The 20,238-nt window shown below is 34.9% G+C and overlaps 3 protein-coding genes across 3 annotated transcripts; 2 read left to right on the forward strand and 1 right to left on the reverse strand.

The window, feature by feature from the left end:
• Positions 1-881: 881 nt before the first annotated feature.
• LOC109110567 (anillin-like) lies at positions 882-10,682 on the forward strand. The gene is made up of 24 exons (XM_042775618.1): positions 882-1,025; positions 1,454-1,519; positions 1,757-1,933; positions 2,911-2,997; positions 3,096-3,268; positions 3,373-3,465; positions 3,571-3,651; positions 3,919-4,048; positions 4,119-4,567; position 4,859; positions 4,938-5,031; positions 5,528-5,657; positions 5,751-5,886; positions 5,973-6,137; positions 6,237-6,363; positions 6,497-6,545; positions 6,665-6,730; positions 6,821-6,853; positions 7,104-7,125; positions 7,207-7,316; positions 8,330-8,416; positions 8,867-8,974; positions 9,064-9,200; positions 9,654-10,682. Exons 2-24 carry the CDS (start codon positions 1,462-1,464, stop codon positions 9,814-9,816), a joined length of 2,676 nt encoding a protein of 891 aa, XP_042631552.1. The 5' UTR covers positions 882-1,025; positions 1,454-1,461; the 3' UTR covers positions 9,817-10,682.
• A 1,701-nt stretch (positions 10,683-12,383) lies between these two features.
• Positions 12,384-14,979, forward strand: LOC109110566. The gene is made up of 7 exons (XM_042775620.1): positions 12,384-12,444; positions 12,655-12,819; positions 13,470-13,580; positions 13,696-13,752; positions 13,877-13,984; positions 14,076-14,222; positions 14,781-14,979. Exons 2-7 carry the CDS (start codon positions 12,655-12,657, stop codon positions 14,832-14,834), a joined length of 642 nt encoding a protein of 213 aa, XP_042631554.1. The 5' UTR covers positions 12,384-12,444; the 3' UTR covers positions 14,835-14,979.
• A 102-nt stretch (positions 14,980-15,081) lies between these two features.
• LOC109110090 (synaptotagmin-1-like) lies at positions 15,082-19,921 on the reverse strand. Its single transcript, XM_042775619.1, has 9 exons — positions 19,658-19,921; positions 19,338-19,513; positions 18,066-18,179; positions 17,746-17,913; positions 17,421-17,588; positions 16,423-16,540; positions 16,190-16,323; positions 15,900-16,120; positions 15,082-15,198 (listed from the first exon to the last, which is right to left on the reverse strand). The coding sequence occupies exons 1-8, from the start codon at positions 19,833-19,835 to the stop codon at positions 15,917-15,919; spliced, it is 1,260 nt and encodes a 419-aa protein (XP_042631553.1). The 5' UTR covers positions 19,836-19,921; the 3' UTR covers positions 15,082-15,198; positions 15,900-15,916.
• Positions 19,922-20,238: the final 317 nt, after the last annotated feature.

Here is a 20,238-nt window from a genome sequence, read left to right on the forward strand (position 1 = left end):
ATCAGTAAGATTTTTTAATGTGTTTTAAAGAAATCTCTTCTGTTCATCATGGATGAATTTATTTGACCCAAAATACAGAAAAAACAATAATATTGTAAAATATTATTACCATTTAGAATAATGGTTTTCTATTTTAATATACTTAAAAATATCATTTATTCTGTGATGCAAAGCTGAATTTTCATGACCATTACTACAGTCTTCAATGTCACCTGATTCTTCAGAAATCATTCTAATATGCTGATCAGAATTATTTGATGAATAAAGTTAAAAAGAACAGTGTTTATTTAAAATATATATATATATTAAACAATATAAGTCTTTATTATCACATTTTATCAATTTAGCACATCCTTGCTGAATAAAATCATTTAATTTCTTTCTTTCAAAAAAACAAAACAGCAAAACTGTTTCCAATATTGATAACAAATCATAATATATATTAGAAAGATTTATGAAGGATCATGTTACACTGAAGACTGTAGTAGTGATAATGAAAATTCAGCTTTGCATCACAGAATAAATTATATTTTAAAGTATATTAAAATAGAAAACCATTATTTTAAAAGGTAAAAATATGGCTCATGAGACACTGAAGACTGGAGTAATAGCTGATGAAAATTCAGCTTTGATCAAAGGAATAAATTATATTTTAAGTATATTAAAATAGAAAACCATTATTTTTAAATTGCAATAGTATTTCACAATATTACATTTTCTTTCTGTATTTTGATCAAATAAATGTAACCATGATAAGCAGAAGATACTTTTTTAAAAATATTTCAAATCTTACTGATCCCAAATTTTGAACGGCAGTGTTAGTATTATTGTTCAAATTTCTGTAAATCATCTCTACGTTTTGATAAAGACATTAATCATCGGTCCACAGGAGGGCTCTATGGATAGACCTGTGCTGAAGCTCTGCGCATGCGCGGAGTCCCCGCGGAAATTCAAACGCTCGTGCTCAGCTGACAGACGCGGACGTTTGAAAACTCTACAAACTCTGCCACGGTTATTTTGCTGAGGTAAGAAAGATATATTTAAACAATAACGCTGACAAAAATGGCGTTTTATATGTAAACGATTGCCATTACCTTTCACTCTCTACGACTTCGACCACTTTGTATGTCGTATTTTGTTTTTGTTTAACAGTGATTGGTAGCTAGCAGCGCTTTTGGCCTCAGTGTCTCGATAGTTGAAAAATACATATTTTGAATCCTTTAACCTTCGATAAACCAGTCATCTCGTATCAACAACAACGACGTTCGTAGTTTATTATTGTTGATGTGAACGTTTGAAATGAATCCATATAAATTGTTCTACAGGACTGTATAAACAAAGATAGTAACACTTTATATTTTGATTTTATACTTTATATACATTTGTTTTATACATCTGATTTATAACTGTTTTAAAGTCTATATTAAACTTGAATCTGGTTTTCTGGTGACAGGTGATAAGATGGAAAATCAGAAGAGACCGAGAGATCCACTGGAGGAAAACTCTTCAGCTTCTAGTGGTAAGACTGTGTTCTCATCTGTCACCGCATTCACTCTTCAAACACACTAACCAGTGTCCACCTAGACAGTATTTTGAACTTTATTAATTTGTCAGTTGTTGCAAAGTCTAAGATATGTCAGCAGTAACTGAGTTTTATTCTTTGAGTTTTAAGATTATATTATGTGGCATTGTTAGTTTAACCATTAGAATGTATAATGATATCAGTGTGAGTTATAAGTTCTAAAATGTTTTACAGAACTTGAAAATGTGTTGAAGAAAAGGCGGCTGGCAGCAGGGGGAGAGGAGAACCTGGACCCCAAGAAATCACCTGCCAGGACACGCTTGCGATTGGCAGAGCTGGAGGTGAAACCAGACACTCCAGCCATAACCTCCATCCGCTCCAGAGTCCAGCAACTCAGCCAGAGACGAGATGGTAAGAATTCAGATTTATCCTTTTGTAAATCACTCTGCCACTTCAAGTATATTTAAACTAAACTATTTATTTACTTTTTTTTTTTTTTTTTTTTTTTTTTTTTTTGTGAATTTCCAGTACATTTCAAAATCATTTTGCTTGAGATGGTTTATATGTGTACTATTTTATATGTAGATTTGCACAGTGTTACTTGATTGTAAATATTGCTTTGCTTTTTACATTTCTGTTATTTGCCTGTATTGTTACTGGTTATTTTGTTCTAATGTTAGTGACAGACTAAAGACTCTTTTTTTGGAAATTTGGAAATGGAACACTATTCAGTGCATAATTGAGCATTTTTATTGCCCATTTTAATCAGCCTCTCTGGTTATTAAAAGATGTTTAATTCAAATGATCTTGTTGATACTTCAGAACGGCACAAAAAATATAAATATATGTTATATAAATATAACACATAACTGAAGAATATTAAATACATCTGTTAATAACATAAATAGTTCTAACACTTCAGAACTGTTTTATATATATATATATATATATATATATATATATAATATATATATGATATATATATATATATATATATATATATATATATAATTTCTTATTGTTTTTCTTATTATTATTATTTTTATGTATTTTGCATGGAGGTTGCATGGAATATTTGTACTTCTAAAAATGTATTTTGTCCCAGTGCATGGCTATTTAAGGGAACTGCAAAAAAACTTGAGAAAAAAAAACTACTATCTACTAAATCTACTAAATGCACTTTTCCTAATATGTAAATTTGAATGTAAAATATTTTTTAATTGCCATGTTTTTTATTAACCACCATTCATTCTCTTTCATGTTGCACTTTATAATTTTGTTGTCAGTATTATGAGAATTGTGCCGTTGATATGTTTTAAGGCATGTTTATGTAGTGTAATAATATTTCCAGAGTTTAGTAATGAATTGTCTTTTTTCTGTGTTGTCAGGTGGGACTGGGTTAGTCCAGCGCTGTCTGTCTGACCCCGGGTCCGAGGGTTGCACCGACAGCATGTCCTCGCAGATCTGTCATATCGGTGAGTATTTTCTTCCACATGGGCTGCTGCAGCTTCTTTTACTGCATTTTCTATTAGGTCTTTTACTGCAGCGAGCTGAATGTGCATTTTTATGAAAGGTGAGGGAGAGTTTAGCTCTCGCCTGGAGTGCTTCAAAGCGCCGACTCCACTGAACAGCCCCGGTCACACCACGCCCTGCACACGCAATCTCTCCAGCTTTGTGCATGGCATCCAACAGCAGCTGAACACTGCAGTGACACCCAGCAGTAAAGAGGCCTCCCGTATCCGCCAGGTAGATCTGTCCCACCCATCTCACCTTTTTTCAGACTGTTTCTGAAACAAATCTCTAAGAGAAGGATATGTGTTGTTACTAAGTCCAACTGTCCTCAAATACAGGCACGTGAGAATGAATTGCGTCAATTGAAGGTTCAGCCAGTGGCAGAAAACATGTGGTTGAAGAGGAGTCTGTCTGACTCTTCCCTCACTGAGGTGAGCCAGTCAGGTTAAGATGTTTGTCTGTTTACTGTGGATTTTTCTCTGGATTTTGAGCATTTAGAAGTTTAGATCAAAAGTAAATAATCCCCGTTTTCCCAGAGGCCATCTCCATCCACATCCTCTCCCTGGGTTCACAGGAAAAATCAAAAACCCCAGTGGCCTCCATTACAGCCCGGGACTGTGAGCATGTGTTTGAGACAATTTGTTGAAGTGTATTTGACTTTTCTTTTTTTTTTTTTTTTTTTTTATAACATTTATTGTTTCATCATACTTCTTCACCCTTGGTTTTGAGGTTCATCCATAATTTGCTTACGGTCACTAGTGCAAAGTAATTCTCACTGGGGGAGCACTGTTTTTGTTTATTTTATTTTTTATTTTTTGTCTTTCGCACTGTTTTATTTGTGTATGTAGAGCAAAACCTAATTTCAGCTTTTATCTGTTCTGCAGGAAGAGTTAAAGGGATCTGAATTCAGCTCCTGTGAGGTTGACAGTAAGGTATTTGATGAAAGTCTGAACACACCACCGCCATGTTCTGTGGACATCCGTTTCCCCAATGAAGAACTTTATACATCTATAGGTAAATGTGCTTCCTAAAATCTCTTGGATCTTACTTAGCTACCATATTTACCAATTTTTTTCTGTAACAGAACCTGGGGCTTTGAGCACTTCCACTCTAATTGACAAGATGTTTGAAGATGTCCTGCAGCATGCAGACAAGGAAGTGGAAGTTGAAGGTGAAGATGGAAATAAGGAAGAGGGGGTGGAGAAAGATGAGAGCAATTCCTCAGAGACTGAAAAGGAAGACAAAACAGATTTGGACACAGTTGAAAAGGAAGACAAACAGGAACCAGTCACAGTCACATTAAATGAGTATCCTCTTGACCAGAGTGAGATGTGTGAAGAGAGTGAAGAAACTCCTGATGCCAGTTCTGCAACCGATAAAGAGAAGGAGCTCCAGTCTGTTAATGATGGTGAAGAAGAAATGGAAAAAAAGCAGGAGAGCACCCCCATGGGTGATGAGGACTTTCTAACCCTGCCACCCAGCTGTATCCTCTCTCCTCTCAGCAAGTCTGTGGAGGCTGTTGTCACACCACTGGTATTGTTCTGATTTTTATTAGATTTTAGTTGTTCTTATGGTGACAGCCAGTGAATGAGAGAAATTGCTTTAGTACTTTATAAGTGTGTTCAGTGTATATAGTTAAATATTATGTCACCAGTGAAATTCAAGTGCTTGTCAAAAATGTTTTTATCAAAATGCCTTTTAGCATAATTATGCCACTTTTCATATGAAGTTAAATGCCAGGCAGTGTTTTACATCTGAGTTTTCCTTTGTGTAAATGGAAAGTTCACATATACAGATACATGTACCTTTCAGTTACAGTGTAAGAGTGTAATCAGTTACATAGATATAAATGTATTAGTTTGTTAAAAAGACCATAAATGTCTGTTTCTGAATGTTTCTACAGAAATTGAAATCACTGTTTCTGAGCCATCAGTACAGCCGCCCTCACCTGAAGAAATGACAGCTAGTCCTGCTGACAGTGTTCAACCTTTATACAGGTGCGCTGTCTTAAATAATAACAATAATAATTTGTCAAGAGCCATATCATTCTGTATCGCTGGTTGTCCAACTAGGTATTTAGTACTGGAAGTGCATGCTTTAACCTTTGTATTTATTTATTAATTTTTTGTTTTTACTAGTGTTTGACTGACAAATCAGCCATTTATTTAATCAAAAATTCAGTAAAAGCAGTAATATTGTGAAATATTATTGCAATTTAAGTTAACTTTTTTTTTTTTTTTTGAATAAATTTTAAAGGATAATATATTCCTGTGATTGATTATCAATGTTGAAAATATTTTTGTGCAAACTCTGATAATTTGACTCTCAGCATTTGATGAATAGAAAGTTAAAAATAACAGCATTAAAAAAAATATATATATATATATATATATATATATATATATATATATATATATATATATATATATATATATATATATATATATATATACCTTTATCTTTTTACCCAATTGTTTTTCATACGATTGACAGCATTGACGCCTACCGCTCACAGAGGAAGATCCATCCCCCCTCTACTCAGAGCTTAACCCCTGGAGTTCAGAAGCAGGTTCAAGAGAAGACCTGCTCAAAAAAGCCCATAAACACCAAGGAGAGAATTAAGGTTTGCAACTTGTACTGAGAGACTTACTGGGCTATTTTAGGAGACTTCATGCATGCAAGATCTGATGCAAGTGATTTTATTTGGTCCATTAAGGCTTTAAACGAGGAAGCAGCCAAGTTGCAGACAATCATCTCACAGACACTGCAGGCTCTGAGCTGCTGCAGTGACGAGGAACATGGGAAAGGTTCCCAGCAGGAGGCAGAGGCTGAGAAACTCCTGCTTGTCTCCAGTAAGTGGAACATTAGCGAGCAAAGTGCATTTCTCTATTTGATCCTCCCTGCTCTGGTTTGGCTTTCATACATCTGTTTAATGCAGGTGAGAAGCGAGCAGCCTTACAGACGGAGGTCAGCAGGCTGAGAGAGGGTGAGTCTGGTGAGCCAGACTCCCAGAATGCACCTCTGCAGCCCTGCAGAGGCACAGTCAGCATCAGCAGCATCCAGCTGCCCCTCAAAGTGGAGTTTGTGTGCTCTGCTCGCACAGGTAAGCACTACTACATATTTATTTATGGCAGATGATGACTTTTCAGTGTACAAGGTCACTGTTCTCACACTATTTGTTATGGCTGCTGTCTCTATAAAGGCCGCCCAACACACTACTTCTTGGTTTTGATCCGTTATGGCCCATGTAATATTGTGGCAACACCTTTGGCTACAGCTGCTGATGCCCAAAATGGAGACACCATCACCTTCCCAACTTCCATTACACTGTGAGTCCACACGCTACAAACAGTGCTTCTTTGAACTAAAGTCAGAGTTTAAAACTGTGCAATGCTTTTAAGAGAAGGTTTTTAAATACAAACAGTATGGATATACACTGGTTTGAATGTTTTGCTTCCACAGACAAGACATTCGCTCCAATTTTGAGATTGATGTTGAGGTCTACAGTTTGGTAGGTAGAGTTTGTGTACAACCAAATAAGTTAAAAATTTAAAATATTTTTTTCCTCAAGCTTTAGCTTATATTTTCTAGGTCATAATTAGGTGTTATTGTGTATTCTCTGTTTTATAGTCCAGTACTCAGAGTACTACATGCAGCATGAATACTCTGCAGTTCCGCAGCTCAACAAAGTCAAGGGTTTGTACACTTTTTACACATTATGTTTAGAAAGCAGTGTTTTATTACTTTTAGCAGTGCACAGTTGCAGTAAAATGTTTGTGTTTCTAGGTGACACCCAAGAAGATTCTCCACAGTATCACAGTATGTATCTTCTCTGTTTGTTTCCTTACCATCATTGGGCTTCATTTATGAAACATGAGCTAAACAAATGTGTATTTTCTGTAATTCTGTTATAATTTTCATAAAATCACACTTTTTGAAGGGTCACATAAGACACGAGAATACTGTTACAAACAATTCAGAAAATCATGAATAAGGCACATTGTGTGTTTAAATTTGTTGAATGATAGACAGCTTCAGCTTATCCAAATGTCTATTTTTGTTTTTCTAGAAATCTAACCAGAGTGTAACATGTAAGTATTCATCAGTTACTCACTTAATCATTTGTTGATTGGTAATATCAGTTACTGATATTTCTTTACCGTCCATTATAGCGGCTACTCTGCCTGGTCTGAGTGCCCAGCGCTCTAGTAACTTCACATTAGTAGGCTCTCACAAGATTACCCTGAATTCATTGGGACAGAGCAAGTTTCCTCTGGACAAGGTATTAATACAGTAAACCTGTGTTCACATTAGAGAGAAAAAGGAGATGTGTGTTGAAAAGTGTTTTTGTGTTGTTTTCCTCACCTTTATGAGCACTTACTGTATCACTGAAAAATGTTTAACTTTCAACTTTTTAAAGACCGTAAATTGTGTACACACTTTCACTCTTAATTTCCACAGTGGTTAACCAGGAGGTCTGTGGTTGTTCTGTGTTGTGTTTGCACTGTGGTGGGAGTTGTGGAAATGTAACTGGGTCTCTGTCCATCTCTCCCATTTCTCTCCACTCAGATGAAATTTGAAGGCAAAATCAGGCAACTCCTTGGAGATGAGTTTCAGGAAAAGGTGTCACTCTTTCCATCTTATTGTCTGCTTATGGTTTAGTGGGATTTGCACATTGTCTGTGTGTGTGTGTGTGTTGTGGCGTTTTTTTTGTTTATTTGTTTGTTATTAATGATTTGTCTTGTGTGTTTATTCATTTTTTTTTTTGGGAAATATAATATTTTTCCTCTTTTAATCTCTTAATGTCCTGTATTTTTTTTACAGAGATATTATGGATATTATGGATTTTACAGTTGTCTTTCAGACCTAAAAAATATAATATACATTTTTAATATTTTTCATTAATAATTTAATGCATTTTAATAATTAATAATTTCAGTAAAGTCTTCACCTTTATTTAGTAAAGGTGCGTTAAATTGATTAAAAGTGATTGTCAAGACATTTATAATATTGTAAACGATTGTCAAATAAATGCTGTTTGTCTGAACTCTATTCATCAAAGGTTTAGTTCAAATTAATGTTCTTTGAATGTTATAGTTTTTAACAATTAATTGAGAAGTAAATTCTAACCATTCAGAAACTGCAGGTTTAAAGCCTATTCTCTTTGTCTTAAAGCTGTAATGTAATGTGATGTAAGTCATAACTAAAAATTTGAATATTTCTCCATTTTGACATGCACATCTGTTGTTGTTTTTTTCCTTGTGTCATGACTAACCCGTTGGTTACATTGTGTAGGTTCCCTTCCTCTCTCCTCTAGAGGGCCATATCTATCTGCGACTGCACAGCGAGGGCCACTCCAACGTCCAGCATCAGGGCTTTTTGGTGAGTTGGTGTATGTTTCCCAGAACTTGACTGATGTTTTGTTTAACTTGTTTTATCATATGGAAAAGGCACTTACCATATCTGTAGTTCCTTGATTAATTTGTATATAAGCAAAAAATGTGAGAATACAGTTGCCAGTACATATTTACAAAGCAAACATGTGAAATACGTTAGCAGTATATCTCCCTAGTCGCAGTCTGATCCATTTGAATGCATGTTGTTTGAGAATGACTTAGTACACAAAAATATTTTATGTGCTGGTGAATGTGTGTTGTTTGTTAATTATTTATTTCATTTTGTGTTTTAAAAGATTTATTTAATCTGTGATCTCAGTTTTTTTTTTTTTTTAAGTATGTATTCTTTTGTAATTTTATGTGCTTTGTGACGTGTGTCTATAGAAATGTGCTGTGTTTTTGTGAAATTTATGCTGTAATTTTCTTTCTCTTGTAGACCATGTTTGAGGATGTGAGTGGCTTTGGAGCTTGGCAGAGGTTCTACTTCCTTCTGGAAGGAGAACACCTTCTCTACTGGAACTACCCAAATGAGATGGGCCACAAGGTGGGATTGTGCAATTATGTGTGTAAAAAATGTGTATCCTTCTCCTCATTAAGTTTTTTTTTTTTCTTATCCATCTCTTTCTCTTCCAGCCAGCAGATGGCAGTCTCTCTCTCTTTGGCTTCTGCAGTGTCAGGCCTGTGGAGCGAGAGTGCTGTGCACGGCCACACACCTTTGAATTAGTAGAGACAAACACCCTCCAGCAAGAACACAGCCAAACCTTGAAGAAGTAATGCATTCGTGAATTTTCTGAAAGAAATAGTTCAGCCAAAAATTTAACATCTGTCATCATCCTAATGTTGTTCCACACCTGTATGCTGTCATTTTTCATGAATCACAAGGGAGACATGCAAAGTGACCATGTTTGCAGATCTGCAAAAATAAAAAAGACAAACGAGCAAACCTAGAAGATCCTCTATCTGAAAAAGGGGTTGTCTGAAATATTCATTTAAACCTGACATAAAATGAAAATTCAGATTTTTTCTAAATGCAAGTTATAGATCTCATTTTAAACAATTCATCCATGCATTTTTTCAAAGTAATCTGTTTCACTCAAATTTACGTCACATTATGGAAGAAAAAATCTGCAACTTCTTTTTCATTGTATGACTTTAACATTTAGTATCAGTTTACAACAGAGTATTGGTTTTGATTTGTATGTAAATGATCTTTTGTTGTGCAGGTGCTGGTTTTCAGCAGATACACGAGAAGAGAGGTCGGACTGGATGGAGAAACTGAATCAGACCTTACTGGATTCTCTAACCTGGAACAGGAAGCCTGTCTCCAACGATAACAGGGCCAGCACGTCTTCTAACACCGAAAACTCTCGTGAGAGCATCCTGTAACACAACACAAATGTCAACCCTCATCATGTAACACTAAGAAAGGAGATCTTAGATAAGATCATACAGTATGTGGCACTAAAAAAAAGTGCATGAAGAGCTTCTGAGAATAAATTCGGGGGAAGCCAAACGGGACTGTTTTATATAATAGTGCATCACAATCTACATATATACATTCTACTACTTTATTGGATGCTTGCATAATAGTGATATATTTGTTAAGATTTTTGATCTATCATTGCATCCTATAGATTGTGCTATATTTTAGAATGGTTTACCGCACTGTAAGGATAGATGGATTTGCCATTGCCATTCATTTTCAAGCCATGTAGTCAGAGCAGTCTGGTTTGAGTGCATGAGGTAAGTAAGTCTCCTAAGTGCCTATTTGACTGTTTATTAATCTCCTGCCTTATTCTGACAGTTGCTCGTGATTGAATGATCAACTGAAATGCTTTACATTTTAATGCAATAATCTGTTTTTTGGTTATGCTTATGTATGAGGGTGTCCTTAATTACATGATATGAAGTTTACTGCATTAGTAGGGAAGCACTGCTTGTCGGCCTTCGACTAAAGCTTTTTATGTTTCATTTACTCTGGGAACAATTTATTTGACTGTCAAAGTGCAGTCTTCATCTAGAAGGGAGAATCGTTTTTATTTGGATGTGCAATATATGAAGTACATTCTGAATCGTATAGTTTATGATTTTTTTCTGGGAGGACAGTTTCATAATGTTGCTCCTTATGATTTGATTTTGAAAAATACTGACGGATGTTTACTTCAAAAATGGTTTTGGGAGTACCTGGCCATGCATTATATCTAGTGAGGTTAGAAGACAAGTCTTGGCAACATAAACTAAACAACTGAGTTTTTTATGTTGTATTATGGTGGTTTTTTGTTGTTCTTGTTTTAATTTTTGGTGTGTGAGTGTATGAGTATAGCTATAGAGATGTGTGTGTGAAAATGCAGTATGATAATTCATGCAGGGGGAGACAGAGTAATGTTCAACCTTATGACTTCTTTGAGATTTATTTGAAGCTTCAGTAGGTTATATCTGTTTGTCTTGTCAAAGAGTTGCCACTCTAGAGACTGTGAAACTGATGGGAAATGTTTTTGTGCCATGTTTGTCCAAAGTATGTGTTTTTGCCAAGGCTCTCATATGCTATTGCTGTGTTAAACTATATAAAACTATATGAAATATCCTGGTAAAGGTACTATAAAATAAATATGGCTGTTAAAACCGGAAGCGTTTGTTTTTCTTTTAAACATGGCAGCAGTATGAGTTTATTCTTGTGTTGAATGTTGGTAACCAAGCAGTTGCTGGTAGTCATTGACTATGGAAGACATTCTTCAAAATATCTTCAAAGTTCAACAGAAGAAAGAAACAATATGAGGGTGGGTAAATATTGACAAACTTTCTCTTTAATTATGGAACAGTTTAACAGTGTTGATGTCAGCATTTATAGTTTATGGAGCATCTCCATCAAAATATTCTTATGAAGTAATTTTTCCATTATGACAGCAGCACGTTTGTCTGTCTGTTTGCCCTAAGGGTTGATGCATCAAAGCACTATAAACAGTCTGTGTTTTATTCTAAAAAAATACAAATGTATTTTGTAAAATGATTTGTAACGAGTTATATTATAACGTTACATGACATCCACATATGTAGTTTGTTAAAGCTGCCATTAAAATTTTACACGCATGACTCTCACGTTTTACCTCATGCTTTTAAACATGCAATTATATCTGTCGGTAAGCTCGTTGTCTGACGTATTGCCTTAATCACCTTCCCATAAACATACAAATGCCCACATGCACACACACACTGAGATCAGACTTTAGAGTACAGCTTAAACTGGGAACAGACATGATAGCGGACAATACACAGAGAAATTGTATATGTCTCTTTATATTGTTCATTATTGCTGTGAACATGAAGAGATTCATTCATGGAAGTTTCATCTGTTTTGATGTGTGTGTATATATATATATATATATATGTGTGTGTGTGTGTGTGTATATGTATATATTTCACGTCTAGTACACATACTGTATGTGATGATGTTTCATTAATACAATATATACTTTTTTTTAAGCTACAAAGAATGGAAGTGAATTGTTTGTCTGCACTCAGGTTTCTTAGTATTAAGTGTATGTACGTAAGACAAGCACCTGTTAATTTTTTGTTCTGCATGAGTTTACAGTAGTTGTTTACTGAAGATTTTATTTTTGCTTAATACAGTAGTTTATCTCATTATATCATTATATTTGCTTTATTGTAAAAAATGCATAATGTTTATTTAATTATCAATAAATACCGCTTTAGCAAGATTTGTTCTGTGCTATTTAACAAAAAAATATTTATTTAACATATTTTTGATTTAATTATTAAAAATAAGATTCATATCAACCAGAATGAAACTAAGACTCTAACCAACCTTTGATCAGATCCTGACAAATCACACAACAGGACTTTCCCTATTGGGCGGGCTTTAAGAGCAAGACCCTTAGAAAGAACTTTGACCCTGTATTTCAAAGACGGATGTTCGTCTTGAAGAGAATCCATATTTGAATTGTTTTAAAACTGATTTAGAAAGGTGTTTGTTATCCAGTGCCTGGAATTCCAGAGGTAAGTTATACATAACTTCACTTGTATATATATATAATAGTCACTATAATCATGTATTAAGTTGTCAGTGATTGTAAATGCTACGGTATATGTTTGTTAACCAGTCAGATGAACTACACATCAAAAATTCAAAATCAAATTAGATTTGGCCATATGTAGCCAGTCCATTTGTTGTCATGGTTACTCATGATGTCACTTCTTTTGTCCCAGATGACTCAGAACATGTTTTTGGAGGGGTTGCATCAGGTGTTTTTTAAGGAACTCCCTTTGCCCCGCCCTCTTCCAGCTGGAGACTCCACAACTGGAGAGCTGATGGAAGACAGACTGGTCCGCTGGTTTGGGACAGTGGTCAACACACGCCTCCTCCTGTCTGGGGTAACAAAAATCTAGTTAACTGTCAAAGACACCCAGCAATCCCAATAAAACTAGGATTTACTGAATACATATGCTCATCTGGAAAAGTCAACAATTATTCTATTTCAGCTAGTTTCCAGGGCAACATTTCTCATTTTTGTTTAGTTTAACATGAAGTACTAAACTAAAACTAATAAATTTAAGAAAAACAATATAGACATATTGAAAAACTAATAAAATGACTAAAATGTAACAAAATTACTAAAACCTTAACTAAAAATGAAAAGAATAATAATGATAATTTTTAAATATCTTATTCAAAATAGCAACAAAAACTATAATATTATATCAGTGATACTAAAATAATAGTTTGACAAATGATAGCAGTATCATCAGTGATATTTACCATATTTTTCTTGACTCATCATTTGCCCGGACTACCAAAAGTTGACATAAACTGGATCAAAGATAAAATAAATAACCATTTTATTTTCAAAATGAATGCCACTTTTTGAATTAAACATGCAACATGATGACAACAAGCCATACAATTAATGGAAGCATTTATTATTGCTTATAGCTTACTGCTTCACATACTATTTTTGACCAATAGTGGGCAGTATATACTGTAGCCTAATTCTTGCTTTATCCCTCGTTTCTTTCTCTTTCAGGTTGTTCAGATTTTCAGTGCTGCCTTCTGTATTCTCTCCACTTTCTCTTATACCTGTTTGACTTTCAGCTGTTCTGCATCTATGACAGCTCCAATATGGTGTAGCCTGTTTGTAAGTGCTCCAGTTAACATTTCTGGTTCACAAATTTGACAGTAAATCAGAACAAAGCAATGATCAGTCTCACATGCTACAGTGCAGTAACTATATATATCTGTTTATGTCTCAGTATCTAGCCACGGGGTCACTTGCAATTGACATCCAAAGGAAACCCAAAACAATCAAAGTGAGCTTGTTTTAAGTCTTTTTTTATTTAATTTTTTTTTTTTTTTAAATCAAATGTTTATTTTGTAATTTAGGACAAATGTATTTGTATATTCTTGACTAAAGTGAGATTTCTTCTGTTGTAGGTCATGACTCTGATGGGCCTGAATATCTTCAGCATACTGTTTGCAGTTTGTTCTTTTGTCACCTTTTTTCTCAAATCCTCACAAATGGAAAAAGCCACCCCTCAGCAGGTGCTTGTACAGAGAAACTGCCACTCAATAATTTACCAATAAAATGAGTTCATGGTCTCTCTCCATCTCTCTCTCTCTCTCTCTCTCTCAGCGCATTGGTGTGCATGTGCTGAAGGGAAGTGGTTTCGTGTCCATCCTCCAATGTATGTTAGCAGCCATATACATGCTCTTTCTGATTTGGAGAGGGATGAAGTCCTACAGCACCCTCTACAGACAGGACTGCATCAGCATAATCCAGGTACAACATACACACATTCAAGCTTCAAAATGTAGTATTATGAATACAGTGTTAATTCAGTTTTTTGTGGGTCTTAAAAAGCAAGTCTTACAAATTAAGGCCTAAAAATGTATTAAATTGGAGCAGAAAGTCTTAAATTCACAAAACCATGGCATTAAATGTTGAATGCATTACTAAAAATCAATATCTTCCTTGTTTTCCAGTGCAAATGTATAAACATTCTCAAATCAAGAAAAATTTGAGATGCAACAACACTGTTTCTGAGAAACTGATCAAAATTGAGCGTATGCTTAAAAACGAGAAAAATAATGCTAATGAAATATGAAAACTTGATTTTGCTTTGAATTAAGTAGATTTTTCTCAGAAAACAAGACTTCTTCAACAACAAGAATCTTCAGACATTTGCACTGGAAAACAAGACAAAAATACTTTTTTGGAGTGTGATCAGAACATACAGTAAAAGTTATGCTTCAATTAACCTACTTTAAACATGCAGAAACCTTGTAATGTTGATGTAGTTAATATAATATAGTTAAATCTGACCTCTGTTTGTCTTAGAACTCAGATGAAGATGCAGATCCACTGCTGGAAAATGAACAGTTCAGCCTTTGAACGGTCGGTGTGCGAAATCAGGAAAACTTATGCAAACAAATATATGGCTTATTTTATTTTTTTACATTTTTAAGCATTTGCACCCAGGTTTAAAATGACAAAAAGTGATATTGCAAAAACCTGAATTTATATACTACATATTTCCGTTTGTGAAAATCCCAAACAATATATGAACATAATTTATAAGTTATATTCAGTGTTTAATTTATATGCATTCAATACATATGCATGTCACTTGTGAGGATCACATGGACACCAACAAGGATTTTGTGTATTTATTTATTTATGTACAATTGTGTGTGGTTATTAAATCGTGTCTTAAGATGTGTTTGTTGCGCCATTGCTGAAAGTCATACTGCTGATTCTGTGAAGACAACATATGATTAAAATTGACCACATTAACTTTCTTAACAGTTGTTAAAGGGATAGTTCACCCAAAAATGAAAATTCTGATATTTTGAAAAATGTTGGTAACCAAACAGTTGCCGGTAGCTGTTGACTTCCCCCATAATATGTATGTCAATGGCTACCAGCAACTGTTTGGTTACTAACATTCTTGAAAATGTGTTTAACAGACGAAAGAAACTCATACAGGTTTGGAACCAGTAGAGAGTTAGTATATGATGACTGATTTTCATTTTTGGGTGAACTGTCTTAGGGTCTTATGCACAATTCATTAGTGGACATTATTTTAAAGAGAAAATAATTATGCAAATGATTGCATAATCAAAATGTAATAACTCTATCCATTTATGAAATGACTTCTGCATAGGCAAGGAAAAATAGTATCAACCAATAATGTCAAAACCTACTTTTCACTAATCAAACACCAATGGATTTCGTCCTGGTTTCATGTTGTCTAAATACATCATTTAATGTATCTTTGTACGTTGCACACAAGATACTGAAAATTAGTGTGGTTCTGGTTACTAATGTGGCTGAACGAGATGAGATTTGACCAGATCTACCTCAGACTCTTCCCACATATACAAACATGCATACATGTACACACAAACTTCACAAATGAAAGCAAACTGCTGAATATTTAAGTGTACAAATGCTCACACAAAAACTGCACAGCTTCATTTCTTTGTCAGTTCGGCATCCACGTCCTCTTCAGGTTTAAGGGCGTGCCATTGGGCGATGGGTCGTCTTGGATTGGCTAACATATCTGACCAATGGCGTTGCTCCGTTCCTGTGCTGTTCAGTCCAATGAAAACCTTTCCAATGGCATCATTCTTCCCAATTTTGTCATAGTCCAGGACTGTCACCACAACCTGCACTTTCTATTAGGAGATAGAAAATTAGTCGAGAACCATTAATGTATTCAGTTTCAAGATGGACAGAAGCTCTACCTGAATCTGCTCAGATGGCACTTCAAAGCTAAATGATTCGTTGTAATATGGGTTCAGTGTGTTCTTCTTAATTGTGGTTTTCTTTTTCTTCAGCCTTTTGCCGTTCTGCATCAGGTGGATTTTTACGTATGGGTCTGTAGAACGGATCATTAATGTCAGAATTAGTAAACTGGGGGAAATGACATTACAGACCTGTATTCTGAAATGTGTCAGAATATAATAGGTCACTTCACCCGAGAGACCACCCACATCCATTTTTTTGAGGTTTTTGGCCTCCAGAACGACAACAGTCAGCTTTCCAGCAGTGGGTACGTAGCGCAGAGACAAGCAAACATCACCTAACCGCTCATGCTGTTGAGTCAGCAACAAAAAGTCAGGTATTATTACACTCTTCATCCTGAAATCAACACATTTCTGTCACATGCAGGTGTAGAGGTCTAATTCATGTTTAAACATTTAAATGGAATACACATGCAAATATAATTATATGTTATTTCTAAAGAAATAGAAATGTAAAATCTAATTTAAAACTGAGAGAGTATTGGCAGTTGTTAATAAATTGTATTTTTTGTATGAATTACCCTTATATACTTGCATAATAAATGTATATAATTGTTATATTTTACATGCATTTATTATATAAATATTAATATAATGTGTTAACATGTCAGAAGTGTTTTACAATTTTACCTTCAACAGTTAGGGCAGTCGTGGCCTAATGGTTAGAGAGTCGGATTTGTAACCCAAAGGTCGTGTGTGTGTGTACTTGGCTACACATCAGTTCACTTTCACTTTAATTAAGATTAGTATGCAAGTAAGCAATAGTGTAAGTGTTTAGCATAGATAAATGTATATAATTTTTATTATAAATTCTATTCATTTTTAAATATTACGTTTTGTTACATTAATTTATATATGAAAATATTACATTTTGATATTTGTAATTGTCAGATGTGAATATATATTAATATTATTTTATTATATATCTCAGACGTGTTATAATTCTGTAAAATTCTAATAAATTAATTGTTAATCAATTTAATTATGTATTTTTGTTTTATTGCAAAGCTATCTAGTGTTGGACTAATGAAATGCAGTTGTTTTGGGTCATTCCAATTGGCCATGAATTCGACTATGTAGTGTGACCTATTCAATTCAGATTCAGACTGATGCATGAAGAAGTCCTTGGCTCAACCCTGCATGTATTCAAGATTCGCTTCATCACTTGTACCTCCTCTTTCTCAGCTTTCTGCAGATCCCTCCACTCCTCTGTAAGATGACTGAAGTCCACCTTATTCATCTGCACCCTCGCATCTCCAATAGCATCATGTTTGGAGAACCGGTCGAAGTCATACACTGTCATGACCAGCGTCTTTCCTCCGAGCTCTGCATATGGAACCTGCAGACAGAATATCAGAGTCTATAAGTTACTGACGCTGTTATAATGCAATTAAATCCATTATTGTCCCAACAGCACATTGTGAATTTGTATGCTGTGACCTTTGTAACATTCCTGCCATGAAGGATTTTTAGAGCAAGTGAATTTTAAGATGTACCTTAAAGGTGAAGTGCTCATTAAAAGTTGGATCTAGTGTTTTGCGGTGAACTTTTGTCTCAAACTTTTTCTTCTTGTCAGGGAGGAGGTAGACTTTCACATATGGATCCGAAGTGCCGCTCATATCCATAGCAGCAAGACCTTCTGCCTCAATCACACCTACAATTAACTGAACAAGAATCAAAGAAAAGTCATTCAAATTATTCATAATTTTTAGATTAAGTTCTCCACTCTGACATTACAATAAAAGCCCCCTGCCGATAAAAATATTTTTGGATATTGATGACTGAACTGATGCTGGTCTCTGATTTGTATTCATACCGCGCTGTCAGTGAAGTTGTAATCAAGGGTATAGTGAAGTTTTCCGAGTTTTGCAGCCTCTTTAGACTCGGGATCTTCTTCCTTGGGATCAGAATCAGTGCGGTGATGAACAGCCTGTAAACACAGCCATCCACATGCGGGTCGTTACCATGGATACGTCCTCCAAAAGGCCTCTGACGCATGCATTCGGATATTTCGAGATCGGTTTCAGGCCTCATTCATATGTGGAAATAAATCGGATATAAATCAGATATGTGCCAATGCGACTGTCATGTAAACAGGCAGATCGGATTTTCTGAGGCATTGCGTTATACGACAATCTGGTACTTCTCCGCGTGTGCTGGCAGAACGAGGGTAAATTGAGCTACATGCAAAAAATATATATATATATTTTATATATATATATATATATATATATATATATATATATATATATATATATATTATATATATATATATATTTGTACATTTTCTGAGAGGATTACATTTTCTTTGCTCGCATCTCGCGCTGACTGTCTTTCTCTCTAGCCAATCTGTTCTGGTATATATATATATATATATATATATATATATATATATATATATATATATATATATATATATATATATATATATATATATATATATATGTATATATTGCATCTGTTCTTATTTATAATAGCAAAGATAAAATAAAAAATTGCTATATTGTGATTGTTAATATAGTAATTAATAATAAGAAAAGACGGAGCTGACTTAACTATCGACTTAAAATTGGTGACTCAGTAATTTCTTGTCCGATTACAACAAATCATAAATCATTTTGAAGGTCTTTTAATGGTGACTTTCACCCCCCAAATTTTTTTGTTGTGTGTTTTTTTTTTTTTTTAATTGCTCATTGTGACTCGTTTTGTCGGCAGAAGTCACATTATTCTCATGAGGAAGCACATGTGGAGGCGGTAAATGCCAATAACGCATGCGCGATGTTTCAGATGGTATGGCAAGTGTAAACACATGAATCAGATATGGGTCACAATTGAAAGAACGTGTAAATGTACAGCCAAAAAAAAATTCAGATATAGGCAACAAATCAGAATTGGGCATCAAGACCTGCAGTGTTAACAAGGCCCATATATGTGGTTTGGCATTGGAAAAATGTGCTTATGAAAAAAATATGAACAGAACATTGACATGCCTAATAATAATTATACACACATTGCATGTATGTGTACACACAGACACACACATACACACAAGACATACATTCTATTCAATTTGTCTAATAATTTGTACCTGTTTTGTTCTGTCCTCTTTCACGTTTGACAGGTTAATGGTGTTCTTTTCATTTTTCTCTTCTCCACTATTTTCCTTTTTCTTCTTAAATATCATCTTCTTGCAGAAACACAGGCAGCAGCTGAGCATGATGAGGACTATGAGAAAGCCGAGGGCCACCAGAGCCCAGGATGGTACTGAAATGACACACACACACACAGACACACACACACACACACACACACACACACACACACACACACTGACACACACACACAGAAACAACAATAAATACACAGGTGAGTGAATGTTTATGTGTGTGAGAGAGACTGTGTACTCACTTGGGACTTTATGAAGCTCATTCAGAAACTTGCTTCTGATGCTATGAGCCAAACTCTCCGCGGTTGTAGTTTGAGGCTGAACGGTCATGGGTGGAGAACTCGCAGGTCCAGGTATCTTTGACTCATTCTGTGCTGGAGATGAGGAATGACCAGCCAGTAGAGCAACACCCTCATGCATTCTGAGCACATGCAATGGAGAAGTGCATTATCTGAAGATTTGCATGTGACTTTAAAAGTTTTAAACTGTGACATAAAGTTTTGAACTCTGTAACAACCTTTGGCATTTGCACTGATGATAGTGAGCGTAATGCTGATGCATTGGAAGCTTATTATAAGGTGTAAAGGCAAAGGCAGGTTCACATTCAGCGCACACAGCAGGTGACATGATGCTCCTTAACCTTGGATTATTTTGAGAAATGCTGAGTAGGAATTTATTGATTTTCTCTCTATTTACAGTGAAATGAGACACAGAAAGCCAGTGACACTGATACTCCTGAGACACACTGATACCCCTGACTCAAACTTATACCTAAATATCTAGCACAAATAATAATAAACATGCATTTATATATACACAACAC

Source organism: Cyprinus carpio, chromosome A18 (genome assembly GCF_018340385.1).
Source record: "Cyprinus carpio isolate SPL01 chromosome A18, ASM1834038v1, whole genome shotgun sequence".
Lineage (NCBI taxonomy): Eukaryota > Metazoa > Chordata > Actinopteri > Cypriniformes > Cyprinidae > Cyprinus > Cyprinus carpio.